General features: G+C 40.0%; 1 protein-coding gene across 7 annotated transcripts in view; it reads right to left on the bottom strand.

Moving 5' to 3' along the window:
* Nucleotides 1–5,756: 5,756 nt before the first annotated feature.
* RALA (RAS like proto-oncogene A) overlaps nt 5,757–18,348 on the bottom strand; it is a 29,741-nt gene continuing 17,149 nt past the window's right edge. For all 7 annotated transcript variants that reach the window (XM_048297261.1, XM_048297272.1, XM_048297232.1 and 4 more), the window contains 4 exons: nt 16,472–16,628; nt 15,444–15,652; nt 11,441–11,615; nt 5,757–7,695 (listed from right to left, as the gene is read on the bottom strand). In XM_048297261.1, the coding sequence (XP_048153218.1) occupies nt 7,573–7,695; nt 11,441–11,615; nt 15,444–15,652; nt 16,472–16,585 (621 nt within the window). In that variant the 5' untranslated portion in view covers nt 16,586–16,628 and the 3' untranslated portion in view covers nt 5,757–7,572. The remainder of the gene's footprint in view (nt 7,696–11,440; nt 11,616–15,443; nt 15,653–16,471; nt 16,629–18,348) is intronic.

Below are 18,348 nucleotides of genomic sequence, written 5' to 3'. Positions count from 1 at the left end.
GATTGGTAATGGGACCCAGGGTTATTTTACCTCCCTCTGCTGCACTGAGCCTGACCACTGCTTAGGGCTTCTTCAGTCTCTTTTGGCTGGGTTGCTGCCTGCTGCTCATGCCCCATGAAGATGGCCTCTCACACCCTGCAGCTTGAGGGAGAATCGCTTTTTTTTTCCCCCATGGTGGACTATCAAGTGTCCTCAGGTGTTTTTTTACCTTCCTCTACAGCACTGAGCATGACCTGTTGTCAGGGCTCCTTTGGGCCATTTTGGCCAGATACTGCTGTTCATGCTCCACAAGGTGGCCCTTGTGGCCCACATCTGGAGGGAAGAGGCTTCCCAGACTTCCTGGGTGGGCCCCAAAAGTGGCGGTACCAGTCTACCTTGCCCATCTTTCCCAACTCTCAACACTGTCCTAAATCAGTCCAGCTCAATAGCAAGGGATGGCCAGGGATGGTGCTGTGCAGGGTTTAGAAAGAACTCTGTGGCAGCTCCCCAGGGCCCCCCCAGCAAGTTCTGTCACTTGGCACCAGGGCACTCTTCTGTGCACATGCTGGGGTCTCCAAGGGCATTATTCCCCACGGGGATGAGACACCAGAGCAAGCTCATCACCAATGCCAGCACTAGCTGTCTCTTCTGGGCCATGAACAATTCCTTGTAGACTGTGTTTCCCAGAGAAAGGGAAATGCCTATTCCCACCTTTGTGGGTTTATCAGTGCTTTTTGACTCTACCATTGTAGGTCCCTGGCTGGACCTCTGTGACTCCTGGGCTCCCACATCTGATGTCTACTGAAACAAAAGGGTCTTTTCTCTGTGTTTTAATTTTTCTGTCTTTTAATTTCTATGTGTTGCTTCTGGTGCTCCACTGGTCTTCTTTGGGAAACTTTTGGAAGGCCACCACATGAAGAAATTGAACACCAGTACACACTGAGAGATTGCCTCTGATGACATTTCTTCCCAGCACTGGACTAGCAGAAGGCACTAAATACCCAAAACCATCTCCCAGCCTAGGCATTGGCTGTGTCACCTTGTGGGAAGAAGACATGTACCTTCTGAGGGGAAGAAGAGCTGTGGATCATCTCAAGATAATGGAACCATCTGCACTAATTTGCAAAAAGTGTTTTTTGAAATTTTGCTGGGTTTATCCAGTTTCGCTGGGTTTCCACAGGACAACAAACCCCCACACCTCTAACATTATCAAGGCTCAAAGATCAAGCCTTCAGTCTGGTGCAGGCTGTGCTCCTCAACTACACACTATCTAGCAGCTACCTCCTCAAGCCAGCTCTGACACTCACAGGAGTTATAACCCACAGCAAAGTGTTATCTATAGACACAGTACGTTATTTTTAACCCCTGTTTTGACACTTCCCTGGTCTATTTCAGTAGGCATTTTGGCAGTTATCAGATAAAACAGAAGGATTATTGTTCTAGACTCATTCTTTAGAGATGACTAATATTTAACACATTAGTCTGGCAGCATTTTAGCTAATAGGTCTGCTTTGTTGCACTAAAAAAACCCCAACCCTATCTTATAAGTTTTCCTTCATAAAAGAAGCAAAAACGCAAAACTAACTCTTACAGAAACATACCAAGCATGCTGAGCTCAGTTGAAAGTAAACCTCAACTCACTGCTTTCAGGACCTCATCCAGTGTTTAAAATACAGCATTTAAACTGCTGATTATCATCATGCCTTCACTCTTAGCAAGGACATCCACGAAGCACAAGCTCAATCTTACCAGATCCTCTCCTTCATGCCTAGGATACTGACAAACAGTAATCTGTCACAGCACCAATCAAGAACAAAAGGGTGGAAAATGGACAACCCATAAGAAGCACAGAGAGAAGAGTAACACTACGCTACCTCAAAATCCCAGATCCTCCTTCAGACTTGCCATGGAAAAAAGAGTGCAAGACTGCTGTCACAACTGTGGTCATGGCTGCAGTGGTCTGTGGATGAGGCTTCTTCCTACCTGCCTCCAACCTCCTTTTACTCTATGTTCACAGCACAAGTACGGGAGGCAACATTAACCAGATCAGTGGCTAACACTCTGTAACCATTTATTGCCTACTCCCTTTCAGAGAGGAATGAGAGTGTGGTCTGTGAAGAGGACAGCAGAGGAGCGGAGCAAATGTAGGTCCAACACTGCTGCAGGTGGTATCTCACCTGTTACTCAGATAGCAAAAAAATACCTGAAAATCAGTACCAATACTGCCAGGAAGAGGAAACAAAGAGAAAGCATGTATCTGGCTTGCAGTTTGGAACTGTCAGCCTCATGGGCCTCACTGGCTGTTTGTCCCACCTTGCTTTTGGCACCAGGAGCATGCCAGTGCTTTGTGCCTCTCCCTGGTACGCAGAGTTTTAGTTCCTGATCCTCATCTTACCTCCCAAAGCATTGTAAAGACCCACTGAGCTTTCCTCTGAGCTGGACACTTCTTGATTTCTCCCTTTGCCCACTCTGTGCTTCCACATCTGCCCATGGATGATGGCCACTTGCCCTCAGGTGGTGCAGATATCAGCTTCCCCAGCTCTCCCTTGCTCTTCTGCCATAAATATGGCCAAATCAAATAGGAATGGACTAGGAACAAAATGTAATTGCTTCCAAGCTCATTAAGTGTGAATCAATACGTATTTTTAAATCAACATTCTGCACAGCATGTGTCTTAGTTTAAGATAAATTATGGGGTGGAGCCTGAGAAATGAGCTCCCTCCCTTTTAGTTTTAACCACTTGCCTTTCACCAATAAGGAGAGGTGAATGCAAGAAGGTATAAGTGAAAAAATAACAGTTTACTAAAAAATACAATAGCCACAACCAAGATAAGAGTAGTAAGCACAAGGTACAAAGGTACTGAATCCTGTGGACTCCCCAGGAACAAAGAAAACAAGATGGTGGAGAAGCCCCATCCCAATATGGAAGCCTCCAAAGAAGACCACGTGGCCCAGGGGACAAAGACAGGATGGTGGAGACGCCCCACTTGGCTCAGCCAAGTGTCAGTTCCCTGGGACTGGCACTGCCTGGGGCAGCTCCCAACCTGCGGTGTCAATTCCTCTGCTTCTCTTTGGCTGGCTGGACCCAGTTGCTTTGGGCACTGCAGTTCTGAGTTGCTGCTGCTTTGTGGGGAAAGAAAACCGACTCGCTGGGCACCGAAACCCACAGCCCTGGCCCCAACAGCTCCAGCTCAGCGCTGTGGCTGTACATTGAAACAGTTTTTGGATTGAAAAAACGCAGTTTCTTGGAGACCTGTGCTCAACAACTTCCTTGGCATCTCAGCAAGAAACAAGAAAGACGACTCTGTGTGCATGTTCCCTGTCTCTTAAAGGGATCCTCTGAACCTCCTTCCTCCACAGGAACCTACCCCTCCAGGGTAAAACACTCCAGGTCCACTTCTGGCCCCCAGGTCTTAAAGGGACATTAACACAAACTGCATGGATTGATGTAGAGGAAAAATGGAATACAATACACATTTTTTGGGTTGCCCAGGTAAAAAAAAGAAAATACCTTAGCACACACAAACCAAATTATATCCGAAACGGATTGTACCAGTTAAACAGATGGTTAGATCTACTCAGGGTCTTTCGAAAATGAGAAGAGCCTTGGCATATGTCCAATCCCAGGCAGATCTCAAGCGGTATGCATTTTAGCATTTCTTTGACAATGAAGCTTCAACCAAAATATTCCAGTCTGGTCAATGTATTTAGATCAGAGATTAACTTATGCTCCAGTAATAGCAACACTGGCACATTTCCTACCACTCAATTTTAGTAACAAGCTGAAGTTACCACAAAAATATACAAGGAGAAGTTTCTTTCATGATTCAGTTCTTAAAAACATACCCATTTATTTAAATCAGTTAAAGCCAAAAATTGGTAGGAGTGAATCTGGATAGAAATATTTTATGTACGTGACTGACTGTGCATCCACATGGCTGCCAACATGTCTAACAGCAATGAGAAAGTTTAGAAATTAAGGCGAGTTATTAGTTTTTCCTCTTCAATTCTCAGTTATCATAGGCTCAGTCTTACCTTCTGATCCAGTTCTGACACAGCTAAATGTATTGTATGCACTCATGTGATACTGGCCATTGCTCTGCTGCTCCACAGTTTGCATTGAACTATGATCAAGTAGAAGACACCTCTCCTCTAAAGACCTCATTGCACTGTTCAACATCCTCACGAGGGAAAGCAGGGGAGGTACTGGTTCTTCTCTCATGATCAGTGACAGGACCCAAGCAAATGGCATGAAGTTGTGTCAGGGAGGCAGAGGTTGGACATTAGAAAAAGATTCTTCACCCAGAAGAATCTGCCCAGGTGGCTGGGCACTGGAACAGGCTCCCCAGGGAAGTGGTCACAGCACCAAGCCCAGCAGAGTTCAAGAAGTATTTGGACAATGCTCTCAGGCACATGGTGTGACTTGGGATGTCCTGTGCAGGGCCAGGAGTTGGAGTCGATGATCCTTGTGGGTCCTGTCCAACTCAGGATATTCTGATTCCGTAGTTTCATAGAGGCACTGCGAACCTTTGGTGTCCCAAAATGGAGCCCAGGATTTTCAGCAAGCCCATTTCACATATAAATAGATAAAATATTTGGCTCCTACCTATTAATATAGTGAGCATAAGTCTCAGATATGGAGTGTATTTTACTGCATCATGGTTGCCACTGGAATTGCCAGAAGGGTCATTATGCATGCTACTGTGATGTTAACAAGGTCTCTATGCACGGGAAAAGACTTCCTGCATACTGGGAATGTCATGCTGTTGCGGAATAGTCAGAGAACTGCTAGACACCACTAGTGTTAAGCTACTGTATATTCACCAGGAGGCTACCAAATACACCACAGATTTTTTAGCCAACATTGTTGAAAGTCAACTGAGTTTTTAAAGCTATGAAAAGCTGCAGAATAAAATGAAGTTAGCATAAAAATTCAACAGAAATTCAACATTGGTTTCATACATGACAGAAGACTCAACTTTATAGCTTTTTACAAATTAAGGTATCTCTCTCTGGTCAGCAGTTTTACCATATATTGCATTTCACAAAAGGGAGCAACACTACTGCCAGCATTAGGCTAACCTGGAGGGAACTACCATGGAAGGCTTTGATCTTGCCAGTGAAGAGAGTATCTCCAGCTTCTTGAAGAAACAGGGGATAAAAAGTGCCCTCAGGCACAGAGGCATTCTGAGCAGCTAGACCTAGGAATTTCAGATATTCAAGTATGCTAAACAAAAAACTCCTCTATGATCCAAATGTAACATGCACTTTGGATGACTCAAGATATACCCAAATCCTATAATACATGATGCAAGCTATATTCCCTGCAGATTGAGGAAGCACACTTAGGTTCTCCTTGAGTGTGCCAACAGAAAATTACTTAGAATGTATTTTTATTTTATTAAAACTTATGTAGCTTGTCCTTTCTTTGGTTTGGGGTTTTGTTTGTTTGGAGTTTTTAGTTGTTGCTCATCTGTTTGTTTTTTAAATCTCACTTTCCATTGTTATGGAAAAATAATTCTGGAACAAGCTTACCTCAGTTTATTGCTTGTTTTGAGGTAGTCTTGTAGCAACTAAGCACATTACCAGTGGATAAAAAGTAGCACATACATAATCTCAGCTTTTACAAAGTGGCTTTTTATCAGACTAATTGTGTTTAATGTACAATTTTCTTCATGCACACAAACCAGCCTTCTAGAGTACTTAGGTTTAACTGCTAGACAATTGGCATCAGCAATGTTTATGAATAATGCTGTTATCAATTAACACTGCACAAGTATTTTAGAAAAATGGAAGTTTATTCATCTTTCAATGGCTCAAATAGCAAATAAAAGGACAGGATAAGGCATCAGCCAAGACAAGTTTTGTGTGTCCAGTGGCTTCATAACACCTCGGTTCCCAGTATGCAGGTTCCAAAGCAAAGTCACAATGTTAGTGGTTAGACTCCCTGGCTAAATAGACCCAAATGAGTACACAGTAAGATGAAGACTGGCTTATATTTGCCAGTTACATGAGTAACTTTTATTCTGCCCTTGGCAGTGTACTAAATGCACATACAAAATTCCTACTGATAAATATTTAACATGACAAATACAACTCCTAAGATTTGAGTCCCTAAAATGTCTGGTAGCATGAAAGTTAAGTATTTGTTACCTAGTTTGCTTGAGCACATTTTAAATTGTCAGTTATAGGCTTATACATGTATAAAAAGTGTAACACTTTGTGGAATTGATCTAGCCTGTCTCACCCCAGAGGAGTCCAAAACCCTCAAACATTCTGGTATATTTTTAGTTAAGATGTAGCACACTAACCATGTGCTAGGTATTCTTGTTGTTCTGAAGCAACTGAGGCAGTATGCTTTGTTTGGGGATTTTGGATGTGCATGTTAAAGGTTTCTGTATTGCAAAGCACATTTGATTGTTTGATATCAACTTTAACTAGAAAAAGTAGCTACACTGTTCCCCATTTGAAAATCAACATAGACTAAACAATACAAAACCTGCAAAGAGCTTCAGCATAACACCATGTTCCCATAGCTAAGTATTAGGAACACAAAATAAATTAACCAGAATTTCCCAGACAACATCTTAAAACACATAAGCGCTACTAGATCAGCCCCACTCCACCCAATTCCAGGGAGTTAAAACCCAAGGAACATCTAGACAAAAATCTATGCGCAAAAGTTTCAAGGTACCAGCACGTTAAATTTTAAACAACCATTCCAGGCTTAGATGTGCCATAGGCTTATGACTTCAGTCTTAATGTGTGTTCTGACCTTCTAGTTTCAAGATACCATATTGTCTACCAAGTTATACATGACAGAATATGCTCTGTATCATTCACAATACCAGAGTATGGCACACATTTAAAGAACAGACACTGCTAGCAGACAGCTAGTGAGTGAAATCATCCATGTAACTGCACTCCACAGAGAGGGCAGTCTCGCACTGATGCGCAGGGACAGTCTCCATGCAACAGAGTTGAAAATACACCCTTGATTAAGCAACCTACTATGTTTGGGTTTTAAAATTAAGGCATATTCAAATGTTTCAATGTAAAAGATTACATCGCTCTTCTAAGTTAATCAGGTAATGCAGAACCACATATAGTTTTCCTCAACATAGCTGTTCGCATATACATTATTCTTTTCTAATTTGCATAACTCCATGGCAAAACAGCTGCGTACTGCTTTGTTAGGTATTGTGTTCACAATTGTAATTTTCAAGGCAACAGAAGACAAGATGAATTGACAAATACCAGTGATAAAAAAGTATGCTTTATAAGAATCCACAAAGTAATACTTTGCTCCTCTGTTCACTATTAAAGAAAAGACTACCTATGAAACACTACATTCAGAAGAAATGTGAGAAGGTAGGCAATTATGAAATGGACTCAACTTTGCTTCTCTTGAAGCCACGTAATTTGTTTTCAGTGAATTTGACTTTCAGGGCAGCTCCAAATCATGCTTTTAGTGGTACATTACATTTTCCAACATGTTAGGGTAATTTCAGTCACTTCAGCCTTCAATGGCATGCTTATAAATTATGGTTTTTATTAGTATGGTCAGGGTAGGAAAGGAATCCAAGCTTTTGTTTATAAAATGCAACATCTTTCTCTGATCCTCTTAGCTAGGCTTTTTCTTTTCTTCTTCCCATTCTTTTCTTTGCTGTCTTCCATTTTTCTGGCTCTAATTTCTCTCATTAAATCAAAAAACACCTAAAAAAGATGTAAGAAGATAAATGCAAAAACAATCACAGACATGAGTTAATTTAAGCTATTACTGGTACCCACTTCAGTTGTTTAGAATAGAATCAATTATATGCAACCAGTTTGAGCAAACAAATATTAATCCAACAAATCTGACACTGGTTTTGAAGGCCAAGTTGATATGATGCAATCCTGCTTGTTTCATGGCACCATAACATTCCCCTGTCTTCTGATATTTGCTTATGAATCCTGTCAGACAATTTTAAACAAGAATTGAAACAAGGGTCTCATCACCAGCAAAGATTTTCAGATGTTGTATGTACATACTACTGAGGAGACTTAAGGAAATCAGTTTACCTCTTGAGTACTTTAAGTGATGAACTGCAAAGGTTGAAGAAGTGCAACATCCAATTTTAGAAACATACTAATGGAGCAGTAGCAATACACTGAAATGTATGTATCGTATGCTGCATGATGCAAGTCTAAGCACAAAGTGACTAGGAAAAAAAAACAACCCAGCATTTCCTTTAAAGCCAAGTTCTCAATCATACAACTACATAAGCCATTCCTTATATCAGGTAATCTTGGCTGCAGCTGCCATATTACAATCTTAAAGTACACATGAAGTTCACTTTCATCAAATGGTTTAGTAGGAAACGAATGTGACAAAGTTGGAGATACACCACTGACTTACGTGAGACAATCGTACTGACAGTTAAGGCTTTATGATTGGACTGCTTAAAGCTACTTTACTAATTTGAACAGCAGATTTTGACTTGACTTACAGAAGGTTACAGCAAATAATATATATACATCTTTATAATTTTACTGTATGAAATCAGCTGAGCAATTCTATAACTTCTCCCTCAGGAGAGAGTCTCTAGATACCCTACCACCCTGAGAACGCCCAGTCTCTCAGAAGCTAAGCAGGATCACACGTGGTTAGTACTTGAATTTTGAATGGGAGACTCCCTGGGAATATCAGGTGCTTTAGGCTTCTTTTTTCAGCCCTGAGATGAGCTCAGCTGGTCAGAGCATGGTGCTGATAATGCCAAGGTCATGGGTTTGATCCCTATATGGGCCATTCACTTAAGAGTTGCACTCAATGATCCTTGTGGGTCCCTTCCAACTCAGAATATTCTGTGATACTTTGAAATTTGAACTAAGCAATACCTCTATGTCAAGGGACTTGATCCATTTGTGTGAAACATGGACAGTGCAGGGGCTGAAAAGCTCCTCTGCAGAGCTCAGTAGGTTTTTATGACATTAATCTCATATTGACTGTACGAAAAGTATCAACCTTCATCACATGAAATCCAAAGAAAATCAATGGAACTAAACATTTCCATCAAGAAATGAACTTGCCTCTAGATTTTTAAATGTGTGCTAAGTTTCTTGTATTTAAATCTGTGCTAATGGCAAGATGCAACTGTCAACTTGCTTAAGTTATATCAGCTATAACTGATACGGTACAACGGTAGCTGTCTGGGATACATAACCTTCTGAGAAAATGTTTAGTGGGTCATTGCTGCCAAATTGAGTGGAGGCTGGCTGTGTTTTCTCAAGTGAGTAAAATCACTATTCTGGAATTCAGAGAGGCCAGATTTCTTATACAATAGCAACCCAAATTTGTGTAACAAACTCCAAAACTTCATATGCTTCAAGTAACTAAGAATACCCAGTATTCACTTGTGCCAACAAGGCCTCATTTATGGGCTGTCAAACCTTAAATCTATACAACACATGCAAATCTGGATCCATTATGCCATCAGCTCCGAAAAGAAACCTGGAGCTCTCTGGTAGCTTACCATGTATGTGCAAAGGCTATTGACCCAAGAGCTATTGAAAAAATATATTACATGCACTTTTTTCCCCAGCTTCTAAACAATAATGAAGTGGATTTGAAGAGCTGCAAATTTTTACAACTATAATAGATAGCTGTTAACTGCAATTACTAACCAAAACTAAAAGATGTGTTAGTTCTTACAACAACAAAAAAATCAGAGCTATATTCAACAATGAGGATAAGTTCTGCTGTATTTGACTGACTTAAGAACTCAGTGCTGTTCTGTAGGGTAAATTACTGTAGTACTGAACCATCAGTTTCTTCAGTAAGATAACTGACAGGATTCAACCAACAGTTGAGTTTAAGTTGTTGCAGAAGAGAACTTGCATTACAGCTCTCATACTGCAATTGACAGCTCATACATACAGATTCACATTAGAAAATTTTTCACCAAGTGCAGGTGCAGCATCTGGATCAGGGCAACCCCGGACATGAGTACAGACGGGGAGATGAACTTGTTGAGAACAGCCCTGTAGACAAGGACTTGGGGGCTTTCATGGGTGAAAAGCTGGACATGACCTGGCAGTGTGCACTCACAGCCCAGAAGGCCAATAGTATCCTGGGCTGCAGCAAAAGAAGATTGGCTAACAGGTCAAGGTAGGTGATTGTCCCCTTCTACCCTGATCACATGAGACCCCATCTGCAGTGCTGTGCCCAGGTGTGGGGTCCTCAGCACAAGAAAAAACACGGACCTTTTGGAGTGGGTCCAGAGGATGCCACAAAGATGCTCAGTGGGCTGGAGCAGCTCTGCTATGAAGACAAACTAAGAAAGCTGGGATTATTCATACTAAAGAGGAGAATGCTCCGGGGAGATCTTATTGCAGCCTTTCAGTTTTTAAAGGAGGCTTATAAAAAAATAAAGACAGAAAAATACATCTTTTTACATGGGCAGCTTGTGATTGTTCTTGGGGTAACAATTTTGATCTAAAAGGGGAGAGATTTAAATGATTAACTGTAAAAAAATTCTTTATTGTGAAGGCAGTGAGGCACTGGAAAGGGCTGCCCCTTCCAGAGATGTTGTGGATGCCTGAGCTCTGGATGTGTTCAAAGCCTGGTTGGATGGGGCCCTGAGCAACCTGACTGAGTAGTGAGTATCCTTGCCCATGGCACGGGGGTTGGAACTAGATGATCCTTAAAGTCTCTTTCAACTCAGACCAGTGATTCAATATGGGATCAACTTTGTCAACAGCTCTGAAAGGTTGGCACGTTGCACTAAACCTACTTATTTCTTTTGCCACACATCTGTTACTCTTACAGTCTACCAGGCTGACAGTTATTCTGAATTGCAAGAACTCGCATTCTTGCTGAAGCACTTACAACTAATCAGCATTTTCTTTTCTTGAAGACAAATATTCTCTTTATCTTATGAGCTTCTGAACCAGGTCTTATCTCTGAAAACTCATGAGGCACTTCTAGGCTTTTCATGGCTTTTTGGGTTCATCCACTCTTCATTGAGACAACATACAAAGAGGCAGATAGTTAAACGAGGGTAGGGAAGGCTCAAATCTCTCCCTTATTTGCTTTTATAAGGTGATTTATTCTGACTGAGGATCAGAAAGTATTCTTCACTGTTCAGAAGCAGACTGTCCTCTAGTTACAGAAAATGCAGTATGAAGTCCAGGCCAAAAAAGCTGACCCAAGAAAATTTTATCAGGTCTTGTGTCATGTCTTGGATAATAATAATGATTCCTTGAAGTTTAGAATGGAATAAATGTGTTATGCCTAACATTTTCACTGTTCTACAAGGAGTCACCAAGTCATGTACTCCTTGCAAGCTAAGGAAGAAAAATATTTGATTAAAATTCCACAAAATTAATGCTAAAATTAAGAACATAAGGAGTATGACCCATGAAAAAGAGGGATAAAGTAAAAACTGATGGACAGATTGTTTAAGAGGCCAGTTATTACCTTGTCAACATTAGCTCGTGTTTTTGCAGAGGTTTCCACATAATTAACATTCCACTGATCAGCTCTGTTTTTTGCTTCCTCTACAGAAACTTGCCTTTTATCTTCCAAATCTGATTTATTACCAACTAGCAAAAAAGGAACATTCTCATCTTCTTTTACTCTTAAGATTTGTTCCCTGGAGAAGAAAAAAAAAAAAAGGGCAGCTTTGCATAGAGTACCATTCTTAGAACACAGAAAGAAGAACTCAGACGAAATACTTTTACATCTTCCAGTGAAAAGCCACTTATTTCTTTTATGTAGTTTATATAACAGGAAATTCTTAAACTTAATTATGACATTATACAGAATGAAGACAGAGACAGACAACTAGTCCTCCAGGAAGGAAGGAGCTGAGTCAGTAAGAAATGAAAAAAATAGAACAGGATTGGTTTAGGTGAGAATTTATATTAATAATTCATTCCCTTTAACAGTGTTACTTGAGAGCATTTACCTTTGTCTTTACATTACTATTTTTGATGGCCATTTTTAAGTTATTCAAGCTTCAGTTTTACAGCTGATTCTTTCCTAACAAAATGTGCCATTTAAAGCTGATAAAATGGTCCATAGCATATCAAGAGAAAATCTCTTCCTTTCAGGAATCTTTCTCAAGTCAATTATATTCAGTCTTTCCAGAGATCTTCCTTCAATTATAAGTCAGTATACAGACACAAGCTGTATATGCATCAGATTTTTAAGGATAGACCCTTCTACTGTACTTACTCCTAGGATGAAAGGTTTAAAACTATAAATAAAACTCAATACTACAAATAGTTTGGTATGTAAGTCCTCGACACTTTAAAAAATAATGGAAGTTTTCTTCTAATTGAAAATGCATTAATACTATCAGGAAGAAGAGTTGTCTCAGAAAGATTATTCTGTATTTTGTCTATGAAAAAGTGAGTATAAAGTTAGTTGTGAAATGTAGCTCTTTATCATGGAGCAATTTCTGAAAGATTGACAAAAAGCACAGAGAAATAGATTTCTTTTGCTGGCTGAGGTGAAACCAAATTTAAAGTTGAAGGGAGAGAAGCTGAAGACAGTTAAGTAATTGCTATTCTTAAGGGCCTTGATTTGGTATATGGCAGGATGCTCACATTATAAAAAGCTCTGAATAGCATGTAGTCTTTGGAGGAGGCCTACTCACAGAGCTGAGAAACTGCAGATAGTCCATAATTTTTTTAAAAACTGTACATTTGAGGCAGACTGTGACACCACATTTATGTAGGAGGTAGAATTAAAAAGCAACATTTCTCCTCTTCCACACAAATATCAGTGCAAATGTTTTAAAAGAGTAAAAGTAGTTTGAATAGCCAGGGGATTAGGAAGGTGGCCAGAAGAAAACTCAGTGCATCATGGCAGTACCTGTAAATAACTACCTGTGTAAATAAGACTTCTGGTAAAAACTAGTAGTTTTCAACACTAGTTATCCAGGCAATGCTATACTGGGTTAGTGTGACAAGGCTTTGTTTGTGGTGGGTCTATAGGTGTGGCTTCTGTGAGAAGCTGCCAGGAGATCTCCAATGTCCGTTACTGGCAGAGCCAATGCCAGCCGGCTCTGGGACAGACCCACCACTGGCCAAGGCCAAGCCAATGGTAGTAACACCTCTGTGAAAACTTATTTAAAAAGGAAAGAAGTTACTGCACAGATACAATTGCACTCAAAAAGGAAAGGAGTGAGAATATGTGAGAGGAACAACTATATACATAGTACTAAGGTCAGTGAAGAAGGGGGAGGAAGTGCTCCAGGCACCAGAGCTGGGATTCCCCTTCAGTCCATGGAGGACACCCCATGCTGGGGTACACTCCTGGCAGGGAACTGTGGGACACTAGAGAGACAGGTCCATGCTAAAGTAGGTTTACTGGCAGGAATTGTGACCCTGTGGGGGACCTATACTGGAGCAGTCTGTTCCTGAAGGACTGCAGCCCATGGAAAGGGACCTATGCTTGAGCAGTTAGTGAGCTGCAGCTTGTGGGAAGGACTCACACTGGAAAAGTTCATGGATAACTGTCTCCCATGGGAGGGACTCCCCAGTGGAGCAGGGGAAGGACTCATCTCCCTGAGGAAGGTGCAACAGCAGGAACAATGATGAACTGACTGTAATCCCCATTCCCTGTCTCCCTGCACTACTGGGAGGGAGAAGTTAGAGCCTGGGAAGTAGGGAGGGGTGAGGTGGAAGGTATTTTTAAGGCTAGTTTTACTTCTCATTATCCTGCTCTGATTTTGATTGGCAATAAATTCAATTCGTTTCCCCAAGTTGTGTCTGTTTTGCCTGTGATGGTAATCAGTAAGTGATCTTTTCTTGTCCTAAACTCCTCAGCCTTTCATTGTATTTTCTCTTCCCTGTCCAGCTGAGGAGGGAAGAGATACAGGGGCTTTGATGGGTACCTGGGATAAATGCCAGATCAAACCACCACAGATGCCAAACAATTTCACCATGTAAAAAGTTAATCTGACAGTAATCCAGATGACGATACTCATATTCTCCTTTGAGCCCCTTCTGAAGACTAAACAAGAAATGATGTGCCAGCTTGAAATGTAGAACTTAAAAAAACCCCACGCCATGAGAGCCAGACCAATTCTACTCAAAGCAAGGCCAGATTTTATCAAACTACCGATAGTCATTGCAGGTCTGTATGCTATTGAAAAAAATTACTTGGAGCAATGGCATTTCAGAGTATACCAGGAAGCCCATTGAATAGCAGTAAAGAGCGCTCCTATTGGAGGTCTGCCATGCCAGCAGAACGAAACTCCACGAAAACAAACATCCAAGTTCTTCTTCTCACTTTCTTTAATATTTGGCTCTTAAGTAGTATGCCCTTAGACTACTCAACAGTGATAAAGGTACTTTAACTGTACCTTCAAGAGATCCAGATTACTTTTACACAGAGCAGAAAAATATATTTTTCTGAGTTACATTTCAGCATTTAGTCCTCTATGGTTCACTTTCATATTTGGATTGGGGAGAATTTTAATATCTTTACTTGAAGGGATTTTTTCTTTCATTTTTCCTGTATCAACATGTATACTGTTAACTTACATCTTTATTGGAAGGTAGGACTTTTTCTAAGGCCAAAGATCATGTACTTTGAAGCAATGGCATGATTTCAAACAGATCTGAATAGGTAATTTTGCACTGGGAGCAAACTATACTAAAGTTACAGTTCAGGGGAGCTGAACTATACTAAACTGTCCTCCATGATTGACAGTACCCAGCATAAGCGTGCAAACAAACAAGGCCTGCTCCTCCCTCTCTCAAAATATATAAACACAGACATATAGAGACACAAATAAATTTTTAAAAAACCACCAGAAGATAAAAAATTCACTTTCTCCCCTCTCCATACCTCTTCCTTCTCCCTTAGAGATATTAAACATATTCTTCTACTTAGTGCTATTTAAGTTGAATTGTGACAGCATCTCCAAAAAGACTAATTTCAATGGGATGCAGGTAACTCCTTCTTATATTTGTTTACTTAATTTTCTTTCAAATATTACGGCCTTTCCTATTTCACTACACTTTGAACTGGTAAAACTGTTTTCTGATATCTTTTGTCTTTTTCTAAAAATACAGTAATGAGTGATTTAAATGTTTTCTCTCCCAACTGAAATTAAACACCTATAATATGCTGCCGCCTGTATAATATTCTATTACTATCATAAGAGTTTTAATATGACTCAGTCTGTGATTGAGACTGTGGTGAGCCAGCTGTCTTCTGAATGTTGCTGTGTATCTGCTCTGTGGCAATAGCCTTTCTGGTATTCAGAGAAACACAGCAGCTAAGACATCTGAAGTGGTACAGATAGCAAAGGCCTGGCTAGGCATCTGTTCAAAACATTACGTGACAACAGTAAGAGCTGCCATCCAATCTGGACCATCAAAAGGATATTACAAAACACACACAAAAAAAATCACTTTCAATCATCTCAGTGTAATTAGAATGATTATCTTGCCTTGTAACTTACCTGAAGTCTGCAGTTGCTGCAAAGGATTCCAGCTCTGTAATAGAGAAGACACAAAGAAAACCTTCTCCACTTCGGAAGTAGTTGTCTCTAATTGCAGCATAGTCCTCCTGCCCTGCTGTATCCAATATATCAATTTGGACTTCTTCCCCATCCAGAACCACCTTTTTCCTGTAGCTATCTGCTTTGGTGGGCTCATAGTCTTCAACAAACTAGAAAAAAAACCTTCATGATGTAAAATGCCTGTACAAGGCAATGGCTTCTGTTTGCACATAAGGATATAGCAAACATCTTAAATGGGTACTGTAATTAATAACAAAGCATTATGCATTTAGGCCCTGTGAAGTACACAAACAACTCGTAGTTAAAGCAGACTTCATCAGCCCAAACAGTTTTCAGGTTTTTGCTTTCCTCAGCCATTATAAGGAAACATAGAGGTAATTTCAAAACATCAGTGTCTGTGCACTACCCAAACCTCTACTTCTGGTTCAAGCACAACATCTGGCTGTGTTCCATTAAGAAATCAGGTAGTCCTGACTTTGGATATATTTGGTATCAACTTTTAAAGTACACTGAATGCTTAACTTCTGACTTTTAATAAAAAAGGATGACTTCCACTGGAAAAAAAACACAAAAAGAGAAACTGATTTTCTTTCCTCTCTTCAACAGCGGCAAAAAAAAAACCATGGAAGGAATTGATTGTTTCAGGCATAATGCAACTCAACTAAGTGAAGAAGCTTTGAGCTATAACCAAGTTCCGATAGGTCTAGTGAGCAATGAAAAAATATTCCAGTAATATGACAGAGTATCTAACAGCTGAGAAGTCTGAAAAAGGTCAAATATTCTCTTCACAGGTACCTCTAAAGGGAAAATCAGTAATCTCAAAACATTTTTTTTGTTCCACTTAACTGCTGAATTTCATACCACATCACATACACTTTGACCCTTTCAGAAAATAATTGTACAAATGTAACTTAAACAACACCATGTAGCAGGCACCTCCTGAGATACTTTCCACTACAGACTCTTACCTCATCATACATAAACTGTAGTGTTAAAGCAGATTTTCCTACACCACCGCTTCCCACCATGATGACTTTGTGTAAAGCCAATGAATTCTGTCCTTTAGGTTTATTTGCTGCCATCTTTGGACTGCAGAAAATTCACAGGTATCAAATGAAAAAAAATCTAGAAGAAAAATATTTCTTCATTAGTTTCTTTTCCTTCTCCCATATGAACTGATAAAGTAGATTTTTTTCAAATCTCTACATATTTAATGACTTAATTTCAGTTCTGCTTTAGTGAAATCTAGCTGCTCTTTCACTGGAAATCATTCCACAAATTATATTGAGCTCATCTTTTTTTTTAATTAAGCAAAGAAATCCTTCACCATATGGAAACAGCATTTTGGTATGTAGTATTTTCTTTTAGTGGCCCAGTAGGTGTCAAGATTTCTTGTTTACTACACAAGAATTGAAAAAGGAAGCCACAGTGAGTCAACACTATATAAGAAAACACGATATGACAGCTGCAGGGGAAGAAAACAAACTTTTGAAGGGATTTCGAGTTTAAATGGCATGCACTAAGACACAGCAGCAAGGATTAGCTAGAGTACTTTTACAGGAAAAGCAAGCAAACTTAACATCTAAAAATATCCAGTTTCAGTAAGTCAGAAACCAAAATAACCATCTAGTTTACACAGAGTAGAAAGATTCAACTTGCCTACAAATGTATTTATTTTGTATATTTGGAGTATTTGTCTCAGTCCTGTGACTGCTTGTTTAAACACAAATCTCTGCATCTCACCAACACCAAAGGCCTCTATAACATGTGCACAAGCACAAAAAGTAACAATTCCATTAACTTTAAAAAAAAATCATCCATGCTACAGTTTTAGTGGATCTCTATTTTCCCACACCTTTGTTTCATTCCCTACCTATCCCAATAGTAATAAAACTGTATTTGTGAATGCTTGCACCATTCTTAAAACACAGGAAAGTCCCTGTACAGTGACAGAATGCGCTCTCCTCCAGAGACTTAAGGTCAAAACAAGGTCTGAACTCCAAAAGAGACAGTGACATCTACATTATATATATAAATAAAGATTTATGGTAGCAATTAAAAACCAAATGTAACTTAGATCTTTTTTATTAGAAAACTCAAAAAGAGCACGTTCACATGGCAGCACAGCTCAGTTATATACAGAACTATCAGATAATAACACAGTATAGTAACTTGGCATGATTACCTCATTACCTTTAGCCATCATGATTATTTGACAATGTCACAATAAAATTACACCCTACTGCATAATGAATCATCCTTCTGTGCAGATTAAACAAGCAGAATGTGAAGCATGACAACTTCCTTAAAACTTGTATCAAAATCCCCAGTTGAGGCCATGCACTAAGGATTTGTTAGCAATGATGCAGGTAGTATAAAAGCACAATGACTAAAGCTTCATTGGAGATTAAGCCAATCTTTCCTAGAAGTAAAAATAAATAAATACATGCCATCAAGGTTCTCACACTGCCATGCCAGCAAGCAGGCTGGGGATGAGCAAGCAGCTAGGAGAGACGCAGCCGGACCAGCTGACCAAAGGGATAACACCATGCCATAGTTTAGCAATAAATGTTGGCAGAGAGGTTTGAAATTTGTCAGCACTGCCATTGCTCAGGAACTGGCTGGGCATTGGTCAGCTAGCAGTGAGCAAATTTTCTTTTAATCGCTCTTCTTGGGTTTGCTTTAGTTTTTAAAAAAGACTTATGAAGTTATCATTATCTCAACCCACAATTTTTCTTAATTTTACCCTTTCAATTCTCTCCCCCCTCCCACCAGTGGCAGGGGGAGCAAGCAAGCAGTGGTACTTAGCTGCCTACCAAGATCAACCCACAACTTATGTGAAAAG

The sequence above is a fragment of the Corvus hawaiiensis genome, chromosome 1, assembly GCF_020740725.1.
Source record: "Corvus hawaiiensis isolate bCorHaw1 chromosome 1, bCorHaw1.pri.cur, whole genome shotgun sequence".
NCBI classification, from domain to species: Eukaryota; Metazoa; Chordata; class Aves; order Passeriformes; family Corvidae; genus Corvus; species Corvus hawaiiensis.
This window is presented reverse-complemented; position numbering and strand designations above follow the sequence as displayed.